The sequence below is a fragment of the Schistocerca nitens genome, chromosome 2, assembly GCF_023898315.1.
Source record: "Schistocerca nitens isolate TAMUIC-IGC-003100 chromosome 2, iqSchNite1.1, whole genome shotgun sequence".
NCBI lineage: Eukaryota > Metazoa > Arthropoda > Insecta > Orthoptera > Acrididae > Schistocerca > Schistocerca nitens.
This window is the reverse complement of record NC_064615.1, coordinates 1,061,529,744-1,061,554,673: the sequence shown is the minus strand read 5'-3', so window position 1 is coordinate 1,061,554,673 and position 24,930 is coordinate 1,061,529,744. Positions and strand designations below refer to the sequence as shown.

General features: G+C 41.4%; 1 protein-coding gene across 3 annotated transcripts in view; it reads right to left on the bottom strand.

The window, feature by feature from the left end:
* Positions 1-24,930, bottom strand: part of LOC126237426 (V-type proton ATPase subunit H) — a 169,991-nt gene that overhangs the window by 53,727 nt on the left and 91,334 nt on the right. For 2 of the 3 annotated variants that reach the window (XM_049947535.1, XM_049947537.1), the window contains exons 2-3: positions 14,113-14,189; positions 4,407-4,488 (exon numbers count right to left, since the gene is read on the bottom strand). In XM_049947535.1, the coding sequence (XP_049803492.1) occupies positions 4,407-4,488; positions 14,113-14,189 (159 nt within the window). Of the gene's footprint in view, positions 1-4,406; positions 4,489-14,112; positions 14,190-14,284; positions 14,333-24,930 lie in introns of those variants that run through there. The other variant, XM_049947536.1, reaches the window with a different exon arrangement.

Genomic DNA, 24,930 nt, shown 5'->3' with positions numbered 1-24,930 from the left:
CAAATTGTAAGGGCATGAAAAAGAACAATCACAAGGGCTCAGTAGGAAAAAAAATCAGGTGTCAGGCTTTGGTTCATTGGTAGGATACAGGGAATAAGCAGTCTGCTTACAAAGGAGACTGCATACAAAACAATTGTGTCACACACATCAAATATGATGAACTGGGGAGATCAAACATATAGAAAGAAGGGAAGCATGAAGAGTGACAAATTCACCTGATTCAGAAGAGAGTGTGTCAGATATTCTGACTAAACGGAACTAGCATACATTTGAGGGCAGAGGTAAAAAGGCTATTTACAAAGTTTCAACAAGCAGCTCTAAAGAAGAGTCTAGGAATATACAATAGCATTCTACATTTTGCTCCCACAGAGATCATGAAGACAAGATTTAGGTGCAGCAGTCATTGAGGCATTAAAGTAACCAAGCCTTCTGTGCTCCATGCTTGAAAGAGACTGGCAGAAGTCCTAACAACTGGAACAAAGGGAAATACCCCGTGCCTTGCACTTAACAGTACTTCACAGAGTATAGAGGCAGATGAATTTTATTCTGCAATGAGTGACAGACTTTTTGAGGGATATTTCAGAAAGACAAATAAATATCAGCTGGTAATAATTAAAAGTGCAGCTACATTGTGGACTATGATCACCATATGGCAGCAAAACTTGGTATACAGGGGGAGTCACTAACTATTACCACCAAGAATAGCTCCAAAAGTATGTTAGTAGTTGAAAAGTTTGTGGGACAAACATTGCACGGGACAACAGGGGCCATAATATGATGTTGGTTTTTTGTTGCTAGGTGGGATCGTGTCAGAGATACGAAGGTCAATTTTGTTTTTTAAATGGGATGCTGTAGTTTGGTATTTTTTTCTGATAGCGGCTATCGAGATGTAACCAATGATTTGTAACAGTAAGGTCTCTGAAGGTCAACAAAGGCCGAACAGGTGGCATGAACATTCATTTACAGAAGGTGTTCAAAGTGATGACCATTGGTATCAATGCAGTGCTGCAATATCCTTATCATGGATTGAGTGGTACTCCTTATCACTTCGGCACTTATCGAAGCACATGCTCTGACAATTCTTTCTCGTATATCGTATATATTTACCGAATACAGAGTATCCATCTAAAATGCCACTGACATGTACACACCACTCGACGGTTTCGCAATACAACAATAATAGGTATGGTAAGATTAGTATCATTGAATCAAGCGAATGTGAATGATGTATTCCTGCGAAGAACAAGTTGATATGCTTCTCATTTACAGAGAATCCTAACGAAATTCAGTGAGAGCTAGAGACTTATATGCTGAAAGATATCCTCAACGTACTCCACCCTACACGTCTTACATTTAAATATGTGTATGACAAATTGAGAACAACTGGATCTTTAACGCATCAGAAATACATCTGGCAAAAGAAAGTTACTAATGAGGAAACGGAAAAGGGTACTCTTGCGACTGTGGTTTGAGATCCTTGTGTTTGTGTCAAATTGCAAGGGAATCTGACATGAGCCAGAGTAATGTTGTTCATGCTCTGCATTGCGATAAATATCCATATCAGCCTCCTCCAAGAATTAACTGGTATGGATTGTATGCGTCGCATTGAACTCTGCCGATGGGCTCAACTTCAGATTCAGTGGGACAACACATTTCTTAATTTGATTTTATTTACTTACGAGACTACATTCATGATTTGCATAATATGCATTATTGGGTAACTGAAAATCCACGTTGACTGCAGCAAGTTGCACACTAAAAACCGTGGTTGGTGAATGTATGGAGGACAGAATTATAGGGCCCCATTTCATCGAAGGAAATCTTAATGGCAGAAAGTACACCACCACCCTGCAATAACTATTAGGTCTGTTATTGGAAGAAATTCCTTTACAAACAAGGAACAGAATGTGGTATCAACACGATGGGTGTCCGGCACATTTTTCGCTGATGGCTAGAAATGAATTGCAGAGACAATTCCAAAATCATTGGTTTGGACGCTGAGGAGAGGTGTCGTGGCCAGTTCGTTCACCAGAATTGACGCCTCTGGATTTTTTCTTGTGGGGCTTTGTAAAAAGACATTGTTTATAAAGATGTTCCAACTACACCTGAAGATATGTGAGAGGGAATTGTCAGACCAAGTGCTTCGATAAGTGCCGATGTGATAAGGAATACCACTCAATCCATGATAAGAAGATTGCAGCACTGCATTGATACCAATGGTTGTCACTTCAAACACCTTCTGCAAACGGACGTTCATCCACCTTTGTGATCTTCAAAGACCCTACTGTTACACATCATTGGATTTGTCTCGATAGCCACTATCAGAAAATAAGTACCGAACTATAGCATCCCATTTTAAAAAGACAAAGTTGACCTTCATATCTCTGAAGCGACCCCACCTAGCAACAAAAAACCAATGTCATATTATGGCCCCCGTTGTCCCACGCAACTTTTGCCCCATAAACTTTTCAACTCCTATCATACTTTCGGAGTTATTTTCAGTGGCAATAGTTAGTGACTCATTCTGTATATTTCAATGCATTAACGCAGAACCAATTTACACTGGAAATTATTTAATTCCAGTTTTGGGCACAACTTGCAAATATGGAACAGTGAACCCAAGGAATACATATAGAAATGTTTCCATGTGTAATGGAAATGGATAAGGAATGTGACATGGACAGGAAATGTCCAAGTGATTGGTTGGTTTAAAACGGAAAGGGGGGGGGGGGGGGGAGCAGACTGCTAGGTCATCGGTCCCTCAAACAAGTGAGAAATGTATAATGTTGATTTTATTATTAACCACCGCACACACAATTTGTTCAATATGAGCACAGGAGACCTCGACAAGTTGCTGCATCTGTAAAACAATGATCTGCAGTTGTTCACAGCGGCTCCAGTGGAAACTGAGCAACATATTCCTATATACTGGCCTTCAGAATTAGTAGAGATCTAATGTATCCCTGGTAAGTGCATTGTTTTAGATATATCCAGAGCCAAAAGTCACATGGATTAATATCGGGTGATCTTGCAGGCCATGCATATGGAAAACCTTTGGAGATAACACATTCACATGAAGTGGTATTAAGCAGATCTTTCACTGTGCAAGTGACATGAGATGTTGCCCTATCGCGCATGGAAACAGTGGTTTCCACACAGTTGCACTCTTCCAAAGCACGAATTACATGCTGTATGATGTGGTCTCGGGAACAAGCAGATGTCTCGGTACACCTGACAGGCCCTCTGGGTGTATTCTCTTCAAAGAACAACAGACAGAGAATAAAGATACTTGAGAATCCACATACACAGTCACATACATTGAGTGCACTGGTACTTCGTGCATAACATACAGTTTAACAATACCCCAAATTCAGCATTTCCATGTATTCATTGCACCTTGTAGTGTAAAATGTGCCTATCACACCACACAATATTGTCCAGTCACAAGTCATCAACACTGATCCATCCCAAAAACTCAAGAGCAAATTCAGGGCATTGCTGTAGACCTTGAGGTTTCAGTTACTACAGTGTCTGCATCTTGTACTGGTAGCATGTAACTGGGAAACTTCCCATAATGTTGACCATGGGACGGACAATTCTTGCGACACTGCATGAGCACCCAGGGCACATATCACATAGTCAGCCACAGCAACAGCAACCTCGTCAATAACTTCCTCTGGGATTGGTCGCCCGCCTTTTCCTGGCGCCACACCATATTTTCGGATTTCATTATCTTCAAGCCATTTAATGAGTTTGAGCTTCTCCTGTCAGACCTTTCAGTTAGCGACATTATCTTAATGCAGCACTGTAATTGCTGCCATTCATATAAAACGGTTTCACTAACAGCATATGCTCTCTCTTCTCAATAACCAAACTGTTCACTCACAAAACGGCTTGTCATATGACAGTGTGGATGTCATATCATAATATGAACAGTGTATTGTACCAGATTTGCACCTGGTGGCAAAAATTTGAACTATTTTTTTCAATGCTTATCGATTCTGCATTATTGCATTAGCATATGTACTAAGTTTCACTGCTATACGATAATTACAGTCCACATTGTAGCTCCGTGAATAGCAGCACTTTAATTATAACCATCTGAGATGAGTGCCAGTTACTACCAATGAACACAGTGTATATAGTTCAAAATGAATAACAAATTTGAAAATCCGTACACGTTTCTACATTTTTGCCAGATCAAATCAAGTTTTCCATCCAGTGCCTTTTAAAATAAACTTCATTATGAATATTTATTAATTTGTACTTTAGAATAGGAAACAGGCATTCTCACTAATATCAATAATATTAACTGTGAATTCTTAGTTATCCTAAAAAAATGCATCATCATGATGATACCCATTAAATTACTAGCATTGATAATATTTTATGTTACTTGAACTCACTGTAGGTATGACTGCCAATTCACACGCTGATTTCTAATTTCTGTAGCCTGTTGCTGGAGTACACTTGTGGCAGCAAGCATATCTGTAATTAAAGTAACATAAATATGCTGACAGATTGTATTATTCAACAACTAGTTAATAACACACTTAATATTAGCTTCTGGGTGATGCACTGCCAACTTAGGGCAGCGCACATACCGCTTACTGTCATTTACACTCACTGTTATCACATTTGAAGATTGTCAAAAACAATTCATGGTAAATCAAAGAGGATCTGGGGGAAGATAGTAAAACATGATTGATGGAAATAACAGGGACAAAAAGTAAAACTGGTACAGTGCTATCAATGCTTTCTGGATAATAGTTTGGTTTAATCTGAATACAACATTAAAGAAAGCTTGAAAATATGAATATTGACAGTATGGCAAGTACCCACACAGCCAAGTTGCTTCTCTCATCATGCAGTGCTGTTCGCAGTCTGATCTCAGCAGCCAGAGACCGTGGTCACGTGTGTCCAAGTTGCATTTGCGCGTGCGCGTATGTGTGTTTTTTTTTGTCTATTTCCGATAAAGGTCTTGTTGGCCAAAAGCTCACTTTCTGACAGTCTTTTTATTGTGCCTATCTGCAAGTCAGCATCTCCACTACATGGTGAGTAGCAACTAACCGTTTCATAGTATGGCAAGTATGATGCACAAAGTAATGCAAAACACATTTTCAAGTTAATAAGTGGTAGACTAAAAACAAAGCAAACTTTGTTCCAGTTTTGACATCACCAACAGAAAGAAAACATATAGCACAACCAATGACACAATTAATTCAGCAATTACATCTTTCAGGCAACTAATGAAGTAAAATGTTCTTGAATGTACAATATTTCTACAGAATATCTTTCTGACTAGTGGTGATTCTTCAAGAAGTGTCTGTGTTGCTAATTATATACTACTCAAGTTGCATTCACATCAACCCTCCCCCCTTTCTTGCAAATACAAGGTTTGTTCTAAAAATCCCAGAACTTTCTCCACAAAATTTTTCTACGTTTTCCTTTCACTTATTGTGCATGGTCTCCTTCGAAATACTCTCCTCCACAATTGATACACCGCTGCCAATGCTGTTTTCACTTTCAGAAGCAGTCTTGGTATGCCTCCTGCTGGATATCTCGTCTATTTTTACAAATCTTCGTCCTTTCAATGGGGTTTATAGCTTTTGGGGGGGGGGGGGGGGGGGAGTCTGCAGTGGCCAGGTCTAGAGAGTAGGGAGGATGAGGCAGCAGAGTTATTTCGTTTTTTGTGCAACAGTCATGCACCAAATGGGATGAATGTGCAGGTACGTTATCGTGATGCCAGAGCCACGAATTGTGTCACCACATTTCAGGCTGTTTCCTTCTCACATTTTCTCGCAGGCATTGCAACACGTCCGGATAGTACCACTGACTAATAGTTTGTCCTTGTGGTATGAATTCATGATAAACTAATCCTTCAAAGACAAAGAAAACAGACAGCAAGGCTTTGACATTTGACCTGACCTGACCTGACGAGCTTTTTTGGTTTTGGATAAACTTTCCCGAACCATTGTGAAGATTGAGCGTTGGTCTCAATATTATATTCGTAGCGACACCTGCCATCACCAGTTATTCTCTTACTCATCTGCGTAACCCAAAAGCTCTTCACAGATTGCAAGGCAAAGGTATTTCTGGTCTTGATTCATCAGCCATGGGACAGACTTGTCGGCAACAGATTCTTCCAAGACGCTGTGTCACGATTTCATAACATCATTCAACTGAAATTCTACATTCTTCTGCAAACTTTTGGATAGTCAGTCTTCATCGATTAGCATGCACAATTTCATTGATGTTCCAGACACGAGTGTCGTCAGTAGACGTTGAAGGGCATCCTGAACAAGGGTCATCTTTAACTTCCGTTCCACAATTTTTAAACTGTGTGAACCATTTATAACACCAAGTACAGCTTAAGCACTCATCACTGTAGGACTCCTGCATCATTTGGTGTGTCTATGTAGAGGTTTCCTTGAGTTTTGCACAAAATTTAACGCAGACACATTGCTCCTCTTACTCTGCTATCTCAAAATTTGCTAACTGTGTGACACAACACATTGTACTCTACAGACATACACCAATGAAACTTCCGGCAGTTACACATTAAACAAAGGCATGTGCAGGAATGCCAACTGCATTCTGCTCTAACACACCATTGGCGCAATATTACGAATGTTCTGGAATTTTTTGAACAAACCTCATACCTATTACAAAATATACCTTTTTATTGTCAACTTCAAGAGCCACTGTAGCATCTAGAGATACTACAGAATGAAACAAGATGGACTCACAGTGGAATTATGAGTTTTCAAAAGACAGGACTGTCATGTGCAATAACTGACACCTCGCTCTAACAGCAGTAAATGGAATGATAAGTTATAGAGCAAATAAGGTTCCTTGTTACCCAAGAGAGAATACTTCATTAGTGACAGTGTTCCTAACATAAGCTGGTAAAGTTCCAATTCTGCCCAGCAATTTGATGCTGTGACTACTGGGGTTTTTAAGCTACTCAACAGTGTGGTAGTTAGTATCCGTACCCTCTTAATAGCTAATGAAGTCTTGCCATGACTACAGGAGTGTAGATTTGAGTGTCTGTGTGGCTGCGTGCATGAGTGTGTGTATTTTCACCAGAAAAAGAGCAAGAGCTTGAAAGCTAGTGTGAATGATGTTTCCTGTTACATGTCCCTGTGCCCCCACACTTTCATCCTTTATAGGTGAGTGGCTGCCTTTCCCTTTTTTTATGTACTTGACCCGTCACATGAAATGACACGCCGAGTACAGTGAACTGACAATGGCGCAAAAAAAGCTGCAATGCACTGGCAGGTGAAAACAAGAGCAGTGGGCAGGCAACGTGTACTCATAAAAGTTGTTCTGGAACACGGTAAGGACCAATAAAAGTGGATTTCATTATGGAGAGATGCAGGGATGGAGCTGGGTAAAGAGCCCCAAGGGCAAAATCTTGGCAGAGGGTATTCCCTCCCTGCACCTATTACATAAGCTGATAAGTGGTTTTAAATTGTGGCAATATCCACTTTTCCATAGGAAGGTTAAAGTACAGTTTGCTTTCACTGCACTCTCAATCAGGATCTGTGCCAAGGGCAGTTTGAAATTTGTGTGTCAAGTGAGTCTGGACATTCCTCTATGCTGTGTTAGGTCCATTTCGTAGGTGCAGTGGAAAGGATTCTCTTGCCATGGCATCCTGCTCTGTGCAAGGTAAATGTGACCAATATGGGTGCAACACAAGAATACAACCTCTCTTCAAGACATCTGAAGTGACACCCTCCACTTTTGGTGAAGGTTTTTATCATTCACATTCTGTTGCCTGCGACATTGGTCATCCATTTCCGTACCACTCTTTATTCACAAGAAGTAACGAATGCTGTCAAACAGGGGAGCCCAAGGTGATTCCCTATTTCTAGATTTCCAGAAGGCTTCTGACACTGTTCCTCACCAAGCAGCTTCTAAATTGATTGCGTGTCTATGGAATTTCATGTCTGTTGAGTGACTGCATTCATGATTTCCTGTCAAAGGTCACAGTTCATCATATAGTGAAACCAAAGTAATGTATGGGGTTCCCCATGGAAGTGTTATATGTCTTCTGGTGTCCTTCATTTATATAAATGGCTCAGGACAAAACCTGAGCAGCCCTCTTACATTGTTTGCAGACAATGCTGCAATTTTCCTCCTAGAAAAGTAATCAAAGATAAAAATAAGAAATTGCAAAATGAGTTACAAAAGAAATTTGCATGGTGCGAAAAATAGTAATTGATGCTAAACAAAGTTGAAAACCCTGTTTGTGGACAAAGTTATGGAATTTTTTGAATAGACCTTGTAAAAGGTGAGGAGCACTGAAATGGAGAAAGCAAATTTCACAATTCCAGTTACCAGCAGAACCTGTGATTAACTATGCAGTCCACGAGTTTGCAGACAGTTGTCAAAGTGACTGGCCTGTATCTGAAAATACAGACTCTTCCTGTCAAGTTTCAATATTGGTAAAATTGTACTTTCTGTTAATTGAGAGGGAAAAACTCCTTCCTATCGAATCTTGCTAAATATAACCAGAAAACTTTGTTTGTTATAGCCACTAAAATGGCGAAGCACCTTTGCACTGTGTTAGTGCACTGTTGGATTTCCTGTCAGTGAAAGGCGCATCTCCACATGTTGGGTATTAAATGACAAAAAGACTCTAATCTTATAAAATCTGATGTTGTGTAAAGTCTGGGTAAGAACTATTTGAAGTCAATACTTTGGCAAAATATAGGGTCAGTAATTTAGCTATATGGAAAGTACTGATGAGTCGGAAGGGAAGGTAAGTCGAGTGGGAGAAGCTGGAAAGTGAGTGGATGGGGGAAGTTATTGAAGGGAGAGTGATGCAAATGGAGGGGAAGAAATGAGTGGTGGGGTGGGAGTGAGTGGGGGGGGGGGGGTTGTGGGGAAGTGACAGGTGTGGTGTGAATGAGTGGAGGCATGAATGGAGACAGTTTGTGGGGTGAGAGTGAGGTTATGGGGTGGGAGCGAGTGGAAGGTGCTGTGGGGTGGGAGCGAGGGTTGGGGGATGAAGTGGGATCGAGTGGAGGAGATTGAGGTGGGAGCAAGTGGAGGGACATTTAGAAAGCAAATGGAGGGGGATGGAGGTTTTGAAAGCGAGTGGACAGGAGGGGTAGATGTGGTGGGATCGAGTAGTTAGGGGTGAGAGGTTGGAGTGGGCAGACCGGGGCGGGGGCAGATGTGACGGAGCAGGGAAATGGGGTGAGCAGGCAGATGGGAGGGGGGGGGGCAGGAGTGGTGGGGGGACAAAGCAGGTGGTGGGTGGGGGAGATGAGCAGGTACTGGGTGGGGGAGGCGAGCAGGTGGTGGGGGAGGTGAATGAAGGGAAGATTTGGGAGATGCTGAGTCTTCTTAACGACAGTTATGGTCTCAAGGCATCCTGGACTTCCTAAGAGTTCTGTGAGTGTAAATGTAACTACAGTGGTCAGCCTAGCCTAACTAGTTTCAAATGCAGTGGGCAACACCCAAAGCACATTGAAAATTGAGAACTTGAGTAATCAGTAGTTGTTGAGCATAGGCTCACAAATGAACACAGAATTATGTTTGATGACATGAAAGTCTTGCATTACCCTTCTGTTTATTGGAATTCTCTTATTACAGGAGAAGTAGAAGCAGAATTCATGAGAACAATTCAGCTGGGTCAGAGGCTATTATTGTTGTGTGTGGAAGCAAGTTCTATATGCTGAGAAGAGGCAAACAACTGTGCTTTATTGTTTACATTCCTACAACAGTGTTGAGCTACCAGCACACACATGACCAAAATAACTGGTAGCATGATGTAATGACAATGTTCGTCAACCGCTAATCACATGCTGCCTACTGGATATAAATGGTTGCCACAACAGCAGCCATGAAAGTCCCAGCACACACATGACCAAAATAACTGGTAGCATGATGTAATGACAATGTTCGTCAACCGCTAATCACATGCTGCCTACTGGATATAAATGGTTGCCACAACAGCAGCCATGAAAGTCAGTGGTTCCTAATGAAGAAAATGGAGGATTTCATGGAAAAAAGAAATTTTACCCAAATTGGGCATAGCTAGTTAACACACAATATTTGGTACAGTATAAACGACATGTTTGCAATTAGCAGAAAAAAAATATAAAAGAGAAAATGTCGACAATAGCTTCAAATATGGCGTTAATGTACAGTGTCAGCAAAAGTTATGATACTAGGCAAACGTCCCGAGTTCGAGTCTCAGTCCGGCACACAGTTTAAATCTACCAGGAAGTTTCAGGTATCATACTGTTTGTGAAAACTGCAATACATGAAGAGAAATGACAAAAGCTTACTTAATAAGTTCATAAAACTGGCAAAAGGGAACACTGAGCTGTGTATATCATAACTGCCAGTGGTAAATGTTTTATAGGAGAGGTTCATGCCTCTAAAATGAGAACAGGTACCACACAACCAAATTAAGAAGTCTGAACAATTGCAAGTGTAACTAATGCCATAACATCTCTGTAGTACAAGTTGCTAATCTGAACCCTGATAACTTAAGAAATTTACACTGCCACTATTTGGCCAGCAACAGTAAGAGATGGTCAGCATATAGTTCTTGATCACTAAGCACACTGACACCACTGCTTCTTCTCCAGAGTAGTAGACAGAACCAGGTTCACTAGCTCCCATATCTATCGCCACCACCAACAAAAACAATACAAACATGACACTTGGTTAAACAAACATTCATTGCGAACATACACCAAGAAGTGCCCAACTGAGCCTATCAATACTGGACATCTGCTCTGACATACAATGTAATGGTATGTCACATGTAATGTCATATGTGCACAGTAACAGAAAGAGAATAAGACACTGAAAATATCTTTTTAGTGCCCACATTACTATTTTGTTTTGTTTTTAATTGTAGGTTGTGGTGACAGACTGGTGGCGCAGCCAAAGGTCTAAGTTAGGCTGAAAGTGACAGTATGGTTGTGAAGTTGTGGGGAATCTAGTAAATGTGAGTACAAAATCTTTGTTGTGGTGAGATACTGATATGTTGCTTAGCCTGATGTCTCAGTCAAACTGAAAGGTCGCAGTTTGGCTGCGGGTTAGGGAAGTGGTACTGTAGGCTTCGAGTAACCCTCAAAAAGTTATATATAAGATATCTGAAGTGTAGGCTGTCAAAATCGTATCGGACAGAAACGATTGTACCCACCATTGCACTGTACAAATAAATATATGTGTGTGTGTGTGTGTGTGAGGGGGGGTACAGCGACACACACACACACACACACACACACACACTCTCTCTCTCTCTCTCTCTCTCTCTCTCTCTCTCTCTCTCTCTCGATGTGAACTGATGAGAAACAGAGTTTGTAAACCCAGAGACAGACTATGAAACAAGATGACAGTTGCACTATGGCAGGAATTGTTTTCCACTGTCTGTTTCAGACACCCACCAGTGTGTGATGTTCCAGACTGTGTGCACAAATAGTATTCCTTTCAGCAGAATAGTTCTGACATAAACCCAAATTGAACTCAAGAAACTTAGGGCTTTTCAGTATGGGACAACTGGCAAACAAATTGTCTCTTAAATGAGCCTTACTTTGAGTTACACTATAGACATGGGTAAATACAAGATGAACTATAAGGAGTGATCAAAAAGATTATGACTGAGAAAGTTGTTGCAGCACAGATTGAGGAAGTTGTTGCAGCACATATGCAACATAGCATTACTCTGAAGCGGATACATAAGCACTGACATGCAAGCGTGCCATTCATGTCTTTGTGATGTGTGTGTGGTAAATGGAAAATGTGAACCACGTCAAAGTTATTAGCAAATGCATCCCAACAGGTCCAATGTACTGTTATTTTTATTTTGGTTGCCAAAGAACAAACACTGATAGATATTTATCAGGGCATGAAGAACGTGTGCCAAGACCCACACTGGTCACAATTTGGCAGAAGATGCCAGTGATCATGGAGGCCAGCCTCAACAGTTAAACTCATGTAGGGGACACTTGTGCACCCACCCTATAGTCCTGATCTCTCCCCAAGTGAATACCATGCTTTTGGCTCCTTACAGGGGCCTTCAAGGGTTGACAATTCCTGTTGGATGAAAATGTGCAGCAGGCAATTAGTGACTACCTCATACAGTAGGGCAAGTGTTTCACCAAATGGGTGTGGGATAATTGTCTTAATGCTCAGCGCACTTTTACTTTACTGGCATACCGATTCTGGAGTGTAAGGCATTTAAATAGAAACATTTCGATTGCTCCTTATTTATCAAGATTCTATACAATGATTTTTCTGGACCCATTAAATGCTATTTCACATGTGACATCATTTTTCAGGATTTCTCTGCACAGTATGTATTAATTTTCTCTTCATCTTATAGTCTTTCCCGCTATTGTATTGTCTGCTGACCATGTTTGCAATTTAATCAGTTAACCTTGTTCATGATACTGATTCAGCACCCCTTACAGTGCTATATTTCAACATAAATTAACTGAAATGATGTCTCTTAATGACACGTTCAAACCAGTTTGAGTTGAGCGACAACATATGTAAGCTCTTATGCAAAATGTGATGACTCTACCACGTACAGAATATTTACAATATAATATTATTGTTAGGCTTTTTCATTTCACCATTTCTATGTACAACTGAAGGTCATTGTCTAGGTCTTACATTTAATTAACTTCTGATGATTCCTTATTGGAGCAGCAATTTTCCGAGAACAGCAGTAGATATTGTAGTTTATTAACTTTGGAGCATAAAAAAGTCAAAATTTCAATATGGCAACTATAAAATGATGTTATTGGCGATTTTTTCAAATAGGGTAAGGTATTTTTTAATACCACATTTACTAGCTTCACCAATTCAAAACCAAATTGTTATCTTTCAACCTAAACTATGGCTCGGGCTAAGCTACAAGTCAATGAGTCAACGCTATCTATTTATTTCTATTATTATTATTATTTATTTGAAACCTGTTGGCTTTGCCAACTGATGTTAGTTTATTGCTACCTAGCAAAACTGTGAATATATGCACCAAAAGGTGATGTGACAACAACTGTTAACATTACACCACTGGCCAAATGACAACTCGCATCACACATTCCTCTTGAGCCCAAAATTTAAGTGATAATGAGAAACAGTGCTATACTTGGACACTGATCACAATTCATTTGAAACATGCACAAACACCAAGGTTCAATAACACTCTTGGAATGAGTACACAGAGATAAATTTTGTCACATAAAGACGCATTTGTTGGTGTGTAGTTTGTATGGGGGAAAGATTCTGGATGATGAATTCAAATTTAGTGACTTGAGTATCGTCAACCTGACATGCTGATGACACAATCCAAATATTACAGATTACTTTAAGGCATTGGAAATGGCTGCTCGTATAGCATTACTATGCTTACATAGAATACATTGCAATCTAACAAAGTTGAACAAAAATTCAACTTCCTGAAATTACAGCTACGCAAACTGGCTGTTGCACTTATACTGTTTATTTTAGGGGTTACCTTGTTAGTCAATGAATCCTCACTAATGTTAGCTAATGTATTCCAATTTTACAATAATGATTTTAGAGACTGTCTTCCACTACTGATAGAATTTCACACTTTGGAAAAATATTTAGTTCACATAGAAAAGAAACAAATCCGAAGTTTGGGCAGGGCAGGCTTCACTTTACTCAGACGTAGCGTGCCTCCTTCAAATATTTTTTCTTAGATTTATTTATATGGTATCTTAAATAGTACCAGCAAACTGTCATTTATCACACATATATTACTACTCTACAAAAAGATTAGTCTCTCTCCTACTCAAGAGCTCTGAAGTATTGGATTTTTCGCTATACTTTAGAGGCAAAAACAACACATCAAAAATACAGTGATGATTTTGGATTAGCAGTGAAAATGCAGTCATATATAGCAAATAAATCTATCCTACAAAAAGATTTAGACAAACATGAAACTGTTTACATTTAAGATTTTGAAAGAAATCAACAGTATTTTGATTATTAGAGATACACGATCTATTCATCAATCACAATAAGAGCTGCTGCCAGTAATTCCAAAAGCTGAATAACTGACGAAAAATTAGCGGTACTGTACTCACCAAACTGACTTTTGAAACTTACCAATTTTTTCGTCTGGTAACGAAATAATGGATTTTATTGTAGAGTCTGCCATGGTTAATGACAAGGCGCTGTCCTCGCTGAAAGTAACAGATTGTTGTATTACTGATTACAACAAACAATACACTTTTTAGGTCAACGCCTTCTTTCAGAACAATATAGCACATCCACTTACTTGCAGACGAATCTTGTGATCTGATGTAGCAGTGCAGCCAACTTTAGATTGTTGAGAACAGGTTAGTGAAAGAAAAGGGACATCGAACCTAATCGATTAATGTCATTTTCTGTCTTTTATTTACACGTACGTGGTGTTCATTGCAATGGAGTTCTCATTTTATGAAATTCTACCGCCTATGAATACACTGTAGAATTATTCTGTAACTTCGATGTATGTACTTTTGTTGTTAATGAAGGCCATCTACGTCCTCACTTTTCTGGATTAGCCGTACAACAGGATTCTATTAGGCAATACCATATTGTTCTACAAATTTACTCAAATTATCTACGCATAGGCATTTATAACTTTTCCTAAACCAAAACTGAAGTTGAATTCAATGACGTATCATAATCACGTGCGGCATGAAGACGAGCCTATTACGAATGGTGTGATTCAACCATGAAACCATTCTAATGATAAACCACTTTATCCATGATATCTCGGAGCTGAAAATCGTTGTCCAGAAAAGAGTTTATTGCTGGACACTTGACAGCAATGCAAACTAAGTTTCGTTACCTAAAATCTTAAGCGATCTTATGATACAGTGAAACATTAGTCTTCTGTTGGGAAAATGTAAGGGGCGGTCAAATTAAAACAAGGTATATGGAAAAAAGCAAGTAAAAAGTTTACTATTTCAAAAGTAATTGTCGTAACTGTTGACAAATTTATTCCTCTGTGAGACAAGATGGTCACTACCTCGTGGGAAAATCTTTGAGTTACTTTCGGAACCATGATTGTACCCAGGCGTGTATCTCTTCGTCTGAAGCAAATTGACAGCGACGATTTTTTTTTCTGGGCTCCACAAATATAGAAATCGCACGGGGAAAGATCTGGACCGTATGGAGGGTGAGTAAGGACTTCCCAGCAACACTTCTGCAGCGTAGTTGAAACAACCATGGCCACTTGTGTGCGGGCATTAACCTGCAATATAATGATGCCATGTGTCAACATGGACAGTAGGACACGTCGCCAAAATTGAAGCACGCCGTCATGTCCAAATACCCTGGAACATTGCCCAGTTCACATACATGTTGCCAACGTTGTTTTGACTACACTGCAGAAGTTTCACTGGGAAGCCCTTACACATCCTTCATACAGTCCAGATCTCTCCCCATGCGATTTTCATATGTTTGGAGCCCTGGAGAGACATTCGTGGTCGTTGATTAGCTTCCGATGAAGAGGAGCATGCCTGGGTACAATCATCGTTTCACAGGCAACTGCAAAAATTTTTTCATGAAGGAATTGACTGTCTTGTCTCACAGTGGGATAACTATATTAACAGTTATGTCAATTACTTTTGAAATAATAAACAGTTTTCCACCTGTATGTACTTCTCTGTCACTGCCAACAAATGTGAATATACAAAATTGTTAAGGCTTTCGTGGCCACTTGTTGACAGACTGCCTATTGGCTTCTGTCTCGGGTTCTTCGGCCGACGTTCATCTAATGATTTTTCTGACGTTTCGCCAGCACGAGTGGCTGGCATTGTCAAAGCTTCACCCTCCATTGCCGGTGGTGAACTGGAGGCGAGCTCGCGGCCGCAGACTATATGTACCTGGCGCGCCAACGTCCGAGGGCTTTTCCGCGGTCATTTCCGGTGCGGTTCTCCTCTTGCTACCTGCGACGGTCGTTCGCTGCAGTACGGGCAGCCAGGATCCGTTTACCTTAAGGCTTTCCTCTTTCTTGTTGAAACTGTTCGCGTGTTTTTGTATTTCTACAGCTACTCTGAACAACCGCGTGTGATAGTGCTTCTCTACAGCTAGAGCTTCCGTGTCGGCGAATTTTATTACGTGGTCGGTCCCATTCAGTGCGTGCTCTGCCACGGCCGATTTCTCCACCTGCCCCAACCTGCAATGTCGCTTGTGCTCTTTGATCCTGGTGTTAATTGATCGTCCAGTCATTCCGACGTAAACTTTTCCGCATGTGCATGGTGTACGGTATATTCCCGACCTTGCAAGTGGGTCTCTTTTCTCCTTCGCCGATCTAAGACACTCTTTGATCTTCCTTGTCGGTTTGAAAATCGTCTTTACGCCATGTCTGCGCAATGTGCGGCCGATTCTGTCCGTCACTCTGGGAATGTATGGCAGAAAGGCCGTACCCGACATTTCTTTTTCTGGTTCCTTACTTCGCCGAGTGTTTGGCTCTGTTACACTTCTAATGTAATTTGTGGAGTACCCATTGCTCCTCAGAACAGTTTACAGGTGTTGCATTTCTCGTTTGAGGTGTTGCGGCTCACATATTCGTCCTGCTCTCGTTACGAGCGTACTAATCATGCCTCTTTTCTGGCTCGGGTGGTGGTTTGACAGTTTGTGCAGGTATCGGTCCGTGTGTGTCGGTTTTCGATACACGCTGTGTCCCAGGTTTTCGCCTTCCCTTGTGACCAGCACATCTAGAAATGGCAGTTTCTTGTCCTTTTCTACTTCCATGGTAAATGTTATGTTGGCATGGAGGCTGTTCAAGTGTCTTAGGAAGTCACCGAGCTGTTCTTCACCATGGCTCCACACCACGAAAGTATCATCGCCGTACCTGTACCACACCTTAGGTTTGGAAGTCGCTGAGTCCAGTGCCTGTGCTTCGAATTGTTCCATGAAGAAGTTGGCCACCACTGGACTGAGAGGACTACCCATGGCGACGCCTTCCAGCTGTTCGTAGAAATCGCCATTCCACGTGAAATAGCTCGTGGTGAGACATGCATGGAAGAGCTTTTTGATGTCTTGCGGGAACATGGAACCGATGTGCTCCAGAGCGTCACTGAGTGGCACTTTCGTAAATAACGAAACAGCATCAAAGCTGACCAGGATGTCGTTTGGTGCAAGTTTCAGTTTCTTCAGCTTCTCAATGAAATGTCCTGAGTCCTTAATGTACATGTCGGTCTTCCCCACGTGTGGCTGGAGCAGAGAGGCCAAGTGTTTTGCCAGTTTATACGTTGGTGAGCCAGGAGCGCTAACGATCGGTCTCAGTGGAACGTTGTTCTTATGGATCTTGGGTAATCCATACAGCCGAGGTGGTAGGGCTTCCGTGTTGTGCAGGTTTCTCTGTATGTCCGCCGGCAGAGAAGACGCCTTGATTAATCGATTCGTATTCCGAGTGATACGCTGCGTCGGATCTGCGCTTAGTTTTCGGTACGTCGTCGTATCTAATAGGCCTCGGATCTTTTGCTCATAATCTTCGGTCTTCATTACGATGGTCGCATTCCCCTTATCGGCAGACAGTACCAATATACTCTTGTCGGCGTTGAGATCCTTAATGGCTTGTACCTCTTCTTTCTTCAGGTTGCAAGCTGGTGGTTTTGCTCGGCGCAGTATCCTGGCTGTTTCCGTACGTATTTCCTCTGCCCTTTCACAAGGAAGGGTCCGAATGGCTGCTTCGGTGTTGGCAATGATGTCCTCCATACGTATAGTTCTCGGGACGATAGCGAAATTCCCTCCTTTTTGAATGGCGATTTCTATGAACAGCTGGAAGGCGTCGCCATGGGTAGTCCTCTCAGTCCAGTGGTGGCCAACTTCTTCATGGAACAATTCGAAGCACAGGCATTGGACTCGGCGACTTCCAAACCTAAGGTGTGGTACAGGTACGGCGATGATACTTTCGTGGTGTGGAGCCATGGTGAAGAACAGCTCGGTGACTTCCTAAGACACTTGAACAGCCTCCATGCCAACATAACATTTACCATGGAAGTAGAAAAGGACAAGAAACTGCCATTTCTAGATGTGCTGGTCACAAGGGAAGGCGAAAACCTGGGACACAGCGTGTATCGAAAACCGACACACACGGACCGATACCTGCACAAACTGTCAAACCACCACCCGAGCCAGAAAAGAGGCATGATTAGTACGCTCGTAACGAGAGCAGGACGAATATGTGAGCCGCAACACCTCAAACGAGAAATGCAACACCTGTAAACTGTTCTGAGGAGCAATGGGTACTCCACAAATTACATTAGAAGTGTAACAGAGCCAAACACTCGGCGAAGTAAGGAACCAGAAAAAGAAATGTCGGGTACGGCCTTTCTGCCATACATTCCCAGAGTGACGGACAGAATCGGCCGCACATTGCGCAAACATGGCGTAAAGACGATTTTCAAACCGACAAGTAAGATCAAAGAGTGTCTTAGATCGGCGAAGGAGAAAAGAGACCCACTTGCAAGGTCGGGAATATACCGTATACCATGCACATGCGGAAAAGTTTATGTCGGAATGACTGGACGATCAATTAACACCAGGATCAAAGAGCACAAGCGACATTGCAGGTTGGGGCAGGTGGAGAAATCGGCCGTGGCAGAGCACGCACTGAATGGGACCGACCACGTAATAAAATTCGCCGACACGGAAGCTCTAGCTGTAGAGAAGCACTATCACACGCGGTTGTTCAGAGTAGCTGTAGAAATACAAAAACACGCGAACAGTTTCAACAAGAAAGAGGAAAGCCTTAAGGTAAACGGATCCTGGCTGCCCGTACTGCAGTGAACGACCGTCGCAGGTAGCAAGAGGAGAACCGCACCGGAAATGACCGCGGAGAAGCCCTCGGACGTTGGCGCGCCAGGTACATATAGTCTGCGGCCGCGAGCTCGCCTCCAGTTCACCACCGGCAATGGAGGGTGAAGCTTTGACAATGCCAGCCACTCGTGCTGGCGAAACGTCAGAAAAATCATTAGATGAACGTCGGCCGAAGAACCCGAGACAGAAGCCAATAGGCAGTTTGTCGAAAGTGAATATAATTTGAACCAGTTTCTTCTGTTTGGATGTTATCGGGGAAAAAAAATGTGAGTAATCTCGAAAACAGACTTATGGGTATGGGTAACTTTAATAACGTAAATTTTGCAGTTATATTCTAATAAATTCAGCAACAATTCATAATTTTGAAATGCATATGGGAGGACATCGAAAAACCTCTGATCATTATTAGAAATGAAAAATAAATATATTATTATCATGCATTGTATTAAATTAATTATTATTCACACACTGCTATGGCATGTTCCACGATCGTGTGAGAATTTTACACTGGTCATGTGAAATCAATAAGGAAAATTCATGAAGAACAATGCAGAAAACGAACTTTGAAATACAGTAGTTTATGTGAACATTAAGCCAAAACGCTGCTTTGTCTAGCAGTTGTTATTATTGTGGCTTTATTTTCATTTTTTATTTTATACAGAGATTGTCTGAAGAAAGTAACACATATGTGATCTGGAATAGGCACATACTCAGCTATTTTTAGGAAGTGTGGATTTGTAGCTTTTGAGAAGTACTGTGATTTTAAATGTAGACCATTAGGGTTACTGGTTTGTGTACTAAAATGTACTGTAAGATTATATGATAGCTGGGAAGGGAAGGGAAGAATCTGTACACATGAGAATAAATGTGCTTCATTATTTGCGCTATTGAAGATTTTTTCACATCATTGCGTTTTGAAGATCTTATCCTGCCATGATAAGTGGTGAAGCAATTGGCTTGTAACACTTGCAATAACTTAATCTATTGCTTCTGCAACTGGATATGTTGTCAGATTTTTTTTCCATCTTATAATTAATTCTACAAGTTTGTCTTTGCTACTGAATTATGGTTAGGGATTACTTAGGGCTGCAGAAAGACATCCTAAACATCAAAATGATGTTGTACATTTAACAGTTTCCACCAGAATTGCTTAACAGTGAATAATATACCGTTAACTATAATTTGAATAACTTATTTATATTGGGAAACGAGAAAAAGTACTGGACTACTATAAAAGTATCAATCTGCTGTAAAATTAGTTTCACTGAGGAGCATTTATAAATGCCAGAAAATAGGGTGTCTAATTTGTATACAGACAACATAATTATTAATCTGCATACATAAGAGCTGTGCCATTCCATGTATTTGGATTCAGTCCAATTGAACTGACAATTATTTACAGAAGAATGGAAAAACTGACAAAAGCTGAGCCCAGTTTGGTTATGGAGAAATTCAGGAACACATGAGGCTTGTCCTGAAAGATTCTTCAGAATGGCGCACTTATGCATAAAGCTTATAGCAGATTTAGAAAAATGGTTGACAATATTGACTGGAATACACTCTTTGCAATTCTGATGGCAACAGGTATAAATAACAAGTTATTTACAATCTCTACAAAAACTAGAGTGCAGTTATTAAAGTTACAGCAATGAAAGGGAAGCAGTAGTAGACAAGGGAATGCAACAGCGTGGTAGCCTATCCCTAGTGCTATTCAGTCTGTGCATTGAACAAGTGGTAAAGGAAACGAGGGTGAAATTTGTAAAAGGAATTAAAATTCAGGGAGAAGACATTAAGCTTTGAAGTTTTCCAAAGGCATTATAATTCTGTCAGAGATAGCAAAAGACTTGGAAGAGCAGTGGAATGGAATGGACAATGTCTTGAAAACGGGTTATAATACGAATATCAACAAAAGTAAAACAAGTAGTCGAATTAAATCAGGCAATGCTGAGGGAATTATATTAGGAAACTACTTATATGTGAGCACAGATGTGGGTAACAACTAGTGCAATATAAATTTAAGTCTTCGGAAGTCTCTTCTGAAGGCATTTGTCTGGAGTGTAACCTTGTATGGAAATAAAACATGATTGAAAAATGGTTCAAGCAAGAAGATAATAAAAGCTTTTGAAATGTGGTGTTACAGAACTATGTTGGAGATTAGATGGGTAGGCTACTGAATCAGACAGGGGGAAGAAGAAATTTAAGGAACAATCTGACAAAAATAATGGACCAGTTGATAGGACAGATAATGAGGTATCAAGGATTCCTCAATTTGGCGATGGAGAGAAATTCGAAGTCAAAAACTGTGGACAGAGACAAAGGCTTGAATATAGCAAGTAGGTTCAAATGGATGTAGGTTGCAACAGTTATGCAGATAAGAAGAGGCCTGCACAAATATTGGTTAGTGTGGAGATCTTCTGAGAGAAGACCACACAAACAACAACAACCATCTGAATCTCTATGTACAACATTCTCTATTACTATTATCCTTCATTCTAGTGTCAACACATGATGTCTCTGGTTACATCAGTCAATTTTATTTTCGTTTCGAATTCTTGTAGCGGATACCAGTTAATTCGTACAGTTTATTGTACGAGGACAGTTCAATAAGTAATGCAACACATTTTTTTTCTCGGCCAATTTTGGTTGAAAAAACCGGAAATTTCTTGTGGAATATTTTCAAACATTCCCGCTTCGTCTCGTATAGTTTCATTGACTTCCGACAGGTGACAGCGCTGTACGGAGCTGTTAAAATGGCGTCTGTAACGGATGTGCGTTGCAAACAACGGGCAGTGATCGAGTTTCTTTTGGCGGAAAACCAGGGCATCTCAGATATTCATAGGCTCTTGCAGAATATCTACGGTGATCTGGCAGTGGACAAAAGCACGGTGAGTCTTTGGGCAAAGCGTGTGGCATCATCGCCGCAAGGTCAAGCAAGACTGTCCGATCTCCCGCGTGCGGGCCGGCCGTGCACAGCTGTGACTCCTGCAATGGCGGAGCGTGCGAACACACTCGTTCGAAATGATCGACGGATCACCATCAAACAACTCAGTGCTCAACTTGACATCTCTGTTGGTAGTGCTGTCACAATTGTTCACCAGTTGGGATATTCAAAGGTTTGTTCCCGCTGGGTCCCTCGTTGTCTAACCGAACACCATAAAGAGCAAAGGAGAACCATCTGTGTGGAATTGCTTGCTCGTCATGTGGCTGAGGGTGACAATTTCTTGTCAAAGATTGTTACAGGCGATGAAACATGGGTTCATCACTTCGAACCTGAAACAAAACGACAATCAATGGAGCGGCGCCACACCCACTCCCCTACCAAGAACAAGTTTAAAGCCATACCCTCAGCCGGTAAAGTCATGGTTACAGTCTTCCGGGACGCTGAAGGGGTTATTCTGTTCGATGTCCTTCCCCATGGTCAAACGATCAACTCTGAAGTGTATTGTGCTACTCTTCAGAAATTGAAGAAACGACTTCAGCGTGTTCGTAGGCACAAAAATCTGAACGAACTTCTCCTTCTTCATGACAACGCAAGACCTCACACAAGTCTTCGCACCCGAGAGGAGCTCACAAAACTTCAGTGGACTGTTCTTCCTCATGCACCATACAGCCCCGATCTCGCACCGTCGGATTTCCATATGTTTGGCCCAATGAAGGACGCAATCCGTGGGAGGCACTACGCGGATGATGAAGAAGTTATTGATGCAGTACGACGTTGGCTCCGACATCGACCAGTGGAATAGTACCGTGCAGGCATACAGGCCCTCATTTCAAGGTGGCGTAAGGCCGTAGCATTGAATGGAGATTACGTTGAAAAATAGTGTTGTGTAGCTAAAAGATTGGGGAATAACCTGGTGTATTTCAATGCTGAATAAAACAACCCCTGTTTCAGAAAAAAAATGTGTTGCATTACTTATTGAACTGCCCTCGTATACAGTGAGATGCACCCAGTAAGTAAATAGAGGCTGCACCTACGTTTACATACACAGACGGAAAAAAATCCCAGCACCAAGAAGGAGTTGTGCGACGTAGACAAAAACTGATAGGCGTTCCTCTACATCTGAAAGATGATGTCTGTTTAAATTTCGCGCCAGTCGCATAAGTGTAACGCTAGTAGCGCCATTATGAGGCTGCAAATCGGTTTGCTTGAAATACAAGCTGCAACACTCGTGGGCGTGAGCTGTTTCTGAAATCGGACGTGGTGAGTTCGCCTTTAAGGCGACAAAGACGCCTTTATCCACACCCTACTGAGTTTGAACGAGGCCGTGTAAAAGGACTACGAGAGGAGGATATTCCTTCAGCGACAGTGCAGAAATATTTGGCAAGAATGTACCCACTGTACATGATTGCTGACAGCGGTGGTCATGGGAATGTACGGTCGCAAGAAGACCAGGCCCTGGACGATCACGTGGCACTACTGGAAGAGAAGAGCTTCGTGTTCGGTGTATGTCTCTGGCGCAGATGCAACAAACTGTTACAAATCGATTACTTCAATGACAGCTGCGAGCCAGTCGCCCTGTAGTTTGCTTTCTACTGGCCTCAAACCACAGCCATTTGCGACTTACGTGGCCGCAAGACAGAGCTCACTGGAGGGCAGGGTGGAGGTCTGTTGCGTTTTCTGACAAAGCTGATTCTGCGCAAGTCCCAGTGATTGCCGTGTTTTGGTTAGAAGGGGGCCAGTTGAGGGCCTGCAGACAATCTGTCTGTGTGCTAGACACACTGGACCTGCACCTAGAGTTATGGCCTGGGGTGTTACTCCATGACAGCAGGAGCACTCTCATGCTTGTCCCACGCACCCTGGCCCCAAATTTGTACGTCTGTTTGGTGATTTAACCAGTTGTGCTGCCATTCATGAACAGCATTCCAGGGGAAGTTTTCCAAGAGGATAACGCTCGTCCACATACCGGTGTTGTAACCCAACATGCTCTACAGAGTGCCGACACGTTGTCTAAGCCTACTCGATCACCAGATCTGTCTGCAATGGAGCAATATGGGACATCATCGGTGGACAACAGCGCCGTCCACAAACAGGATTAGACGCCCTATATTGATCAGCCAAATGCAATCCATCTAACAAACTGATATCCAGCACCTGTACAGCACAATGCACGCACTTTTGCTTGCAACATTCAACATTCTGTCAGTTACACTGGTTATCAAAGCACCACCATTTCACATTTGCAATGGCTTATCTCGCACTTACATTAACCTGTGATTTTGCAGTGTTAATCACAAATGTTTTCGTGAAATTTCATTACTCTAAATTAATTATTTTTTTGCTGCAACAATTTCTTTTGTCTGTGTATATAATCTACAAATCTGTGTTAAGTGCTTGATAGACGATACTTCCCATCGTTATTCATATTAGGGTTTCTTCCCGTTCAAGGCACATATCGAGGAAGAAATGACTGTTCAAATGCGCCTGTGGGTGTTGTAATTACACCAATCTTATCTTTCTAGTCCCTGTGGGAGCAGCACAAGGGAGGCTGTATTTTATTCCTAGATTCCTTGCTTACTGGTTCTCGAAAACGGTAGTAGGCCTTCCAGCTATAGTTTAAGTCTTACTTTAAGTGTCTGCTACTTCAAGTATTTCAGCGTTTCCTTGACGATGATCTGTGGGTCAAAAAAGCTGTGGTCATTCGTGTTGCTCTTCTTCGTATATGTTCAGTATCAGTGTTAGTCATATATCTACGTATATACGTACTACAGGAATTGTCCTGACTGATTTACTGACTCATCATCGCCCAGCTAGCGACAGGAACTTTAAATTTCGAGAGGGTGTTGACCTTACTTATAGTTTAAGAAGGGATTTTTCGAAATTCCACCTCTATGAAGGTGAAACAGGGGATGAAAGTTTTTTTAAAAAAAAAATGTCACTATCAAGGCAATTTTGAAGCTAGAATTACTAAAATTTTCATAGATGTAGCTTTAAAAATGCATTAGTAATTCATTAACAACGATTTATTTTTAAAAACTTTCATCCTCTGTTTCTTTCACCCCCTTTGGCTCTGAATTTCCAAAAACGTTGAAATACGTATTTTTCTTATTTATGACTGAAAAACCAAATACTATGAAAACTGGTACTTTACTGTTGGAGATAAAAAGAAG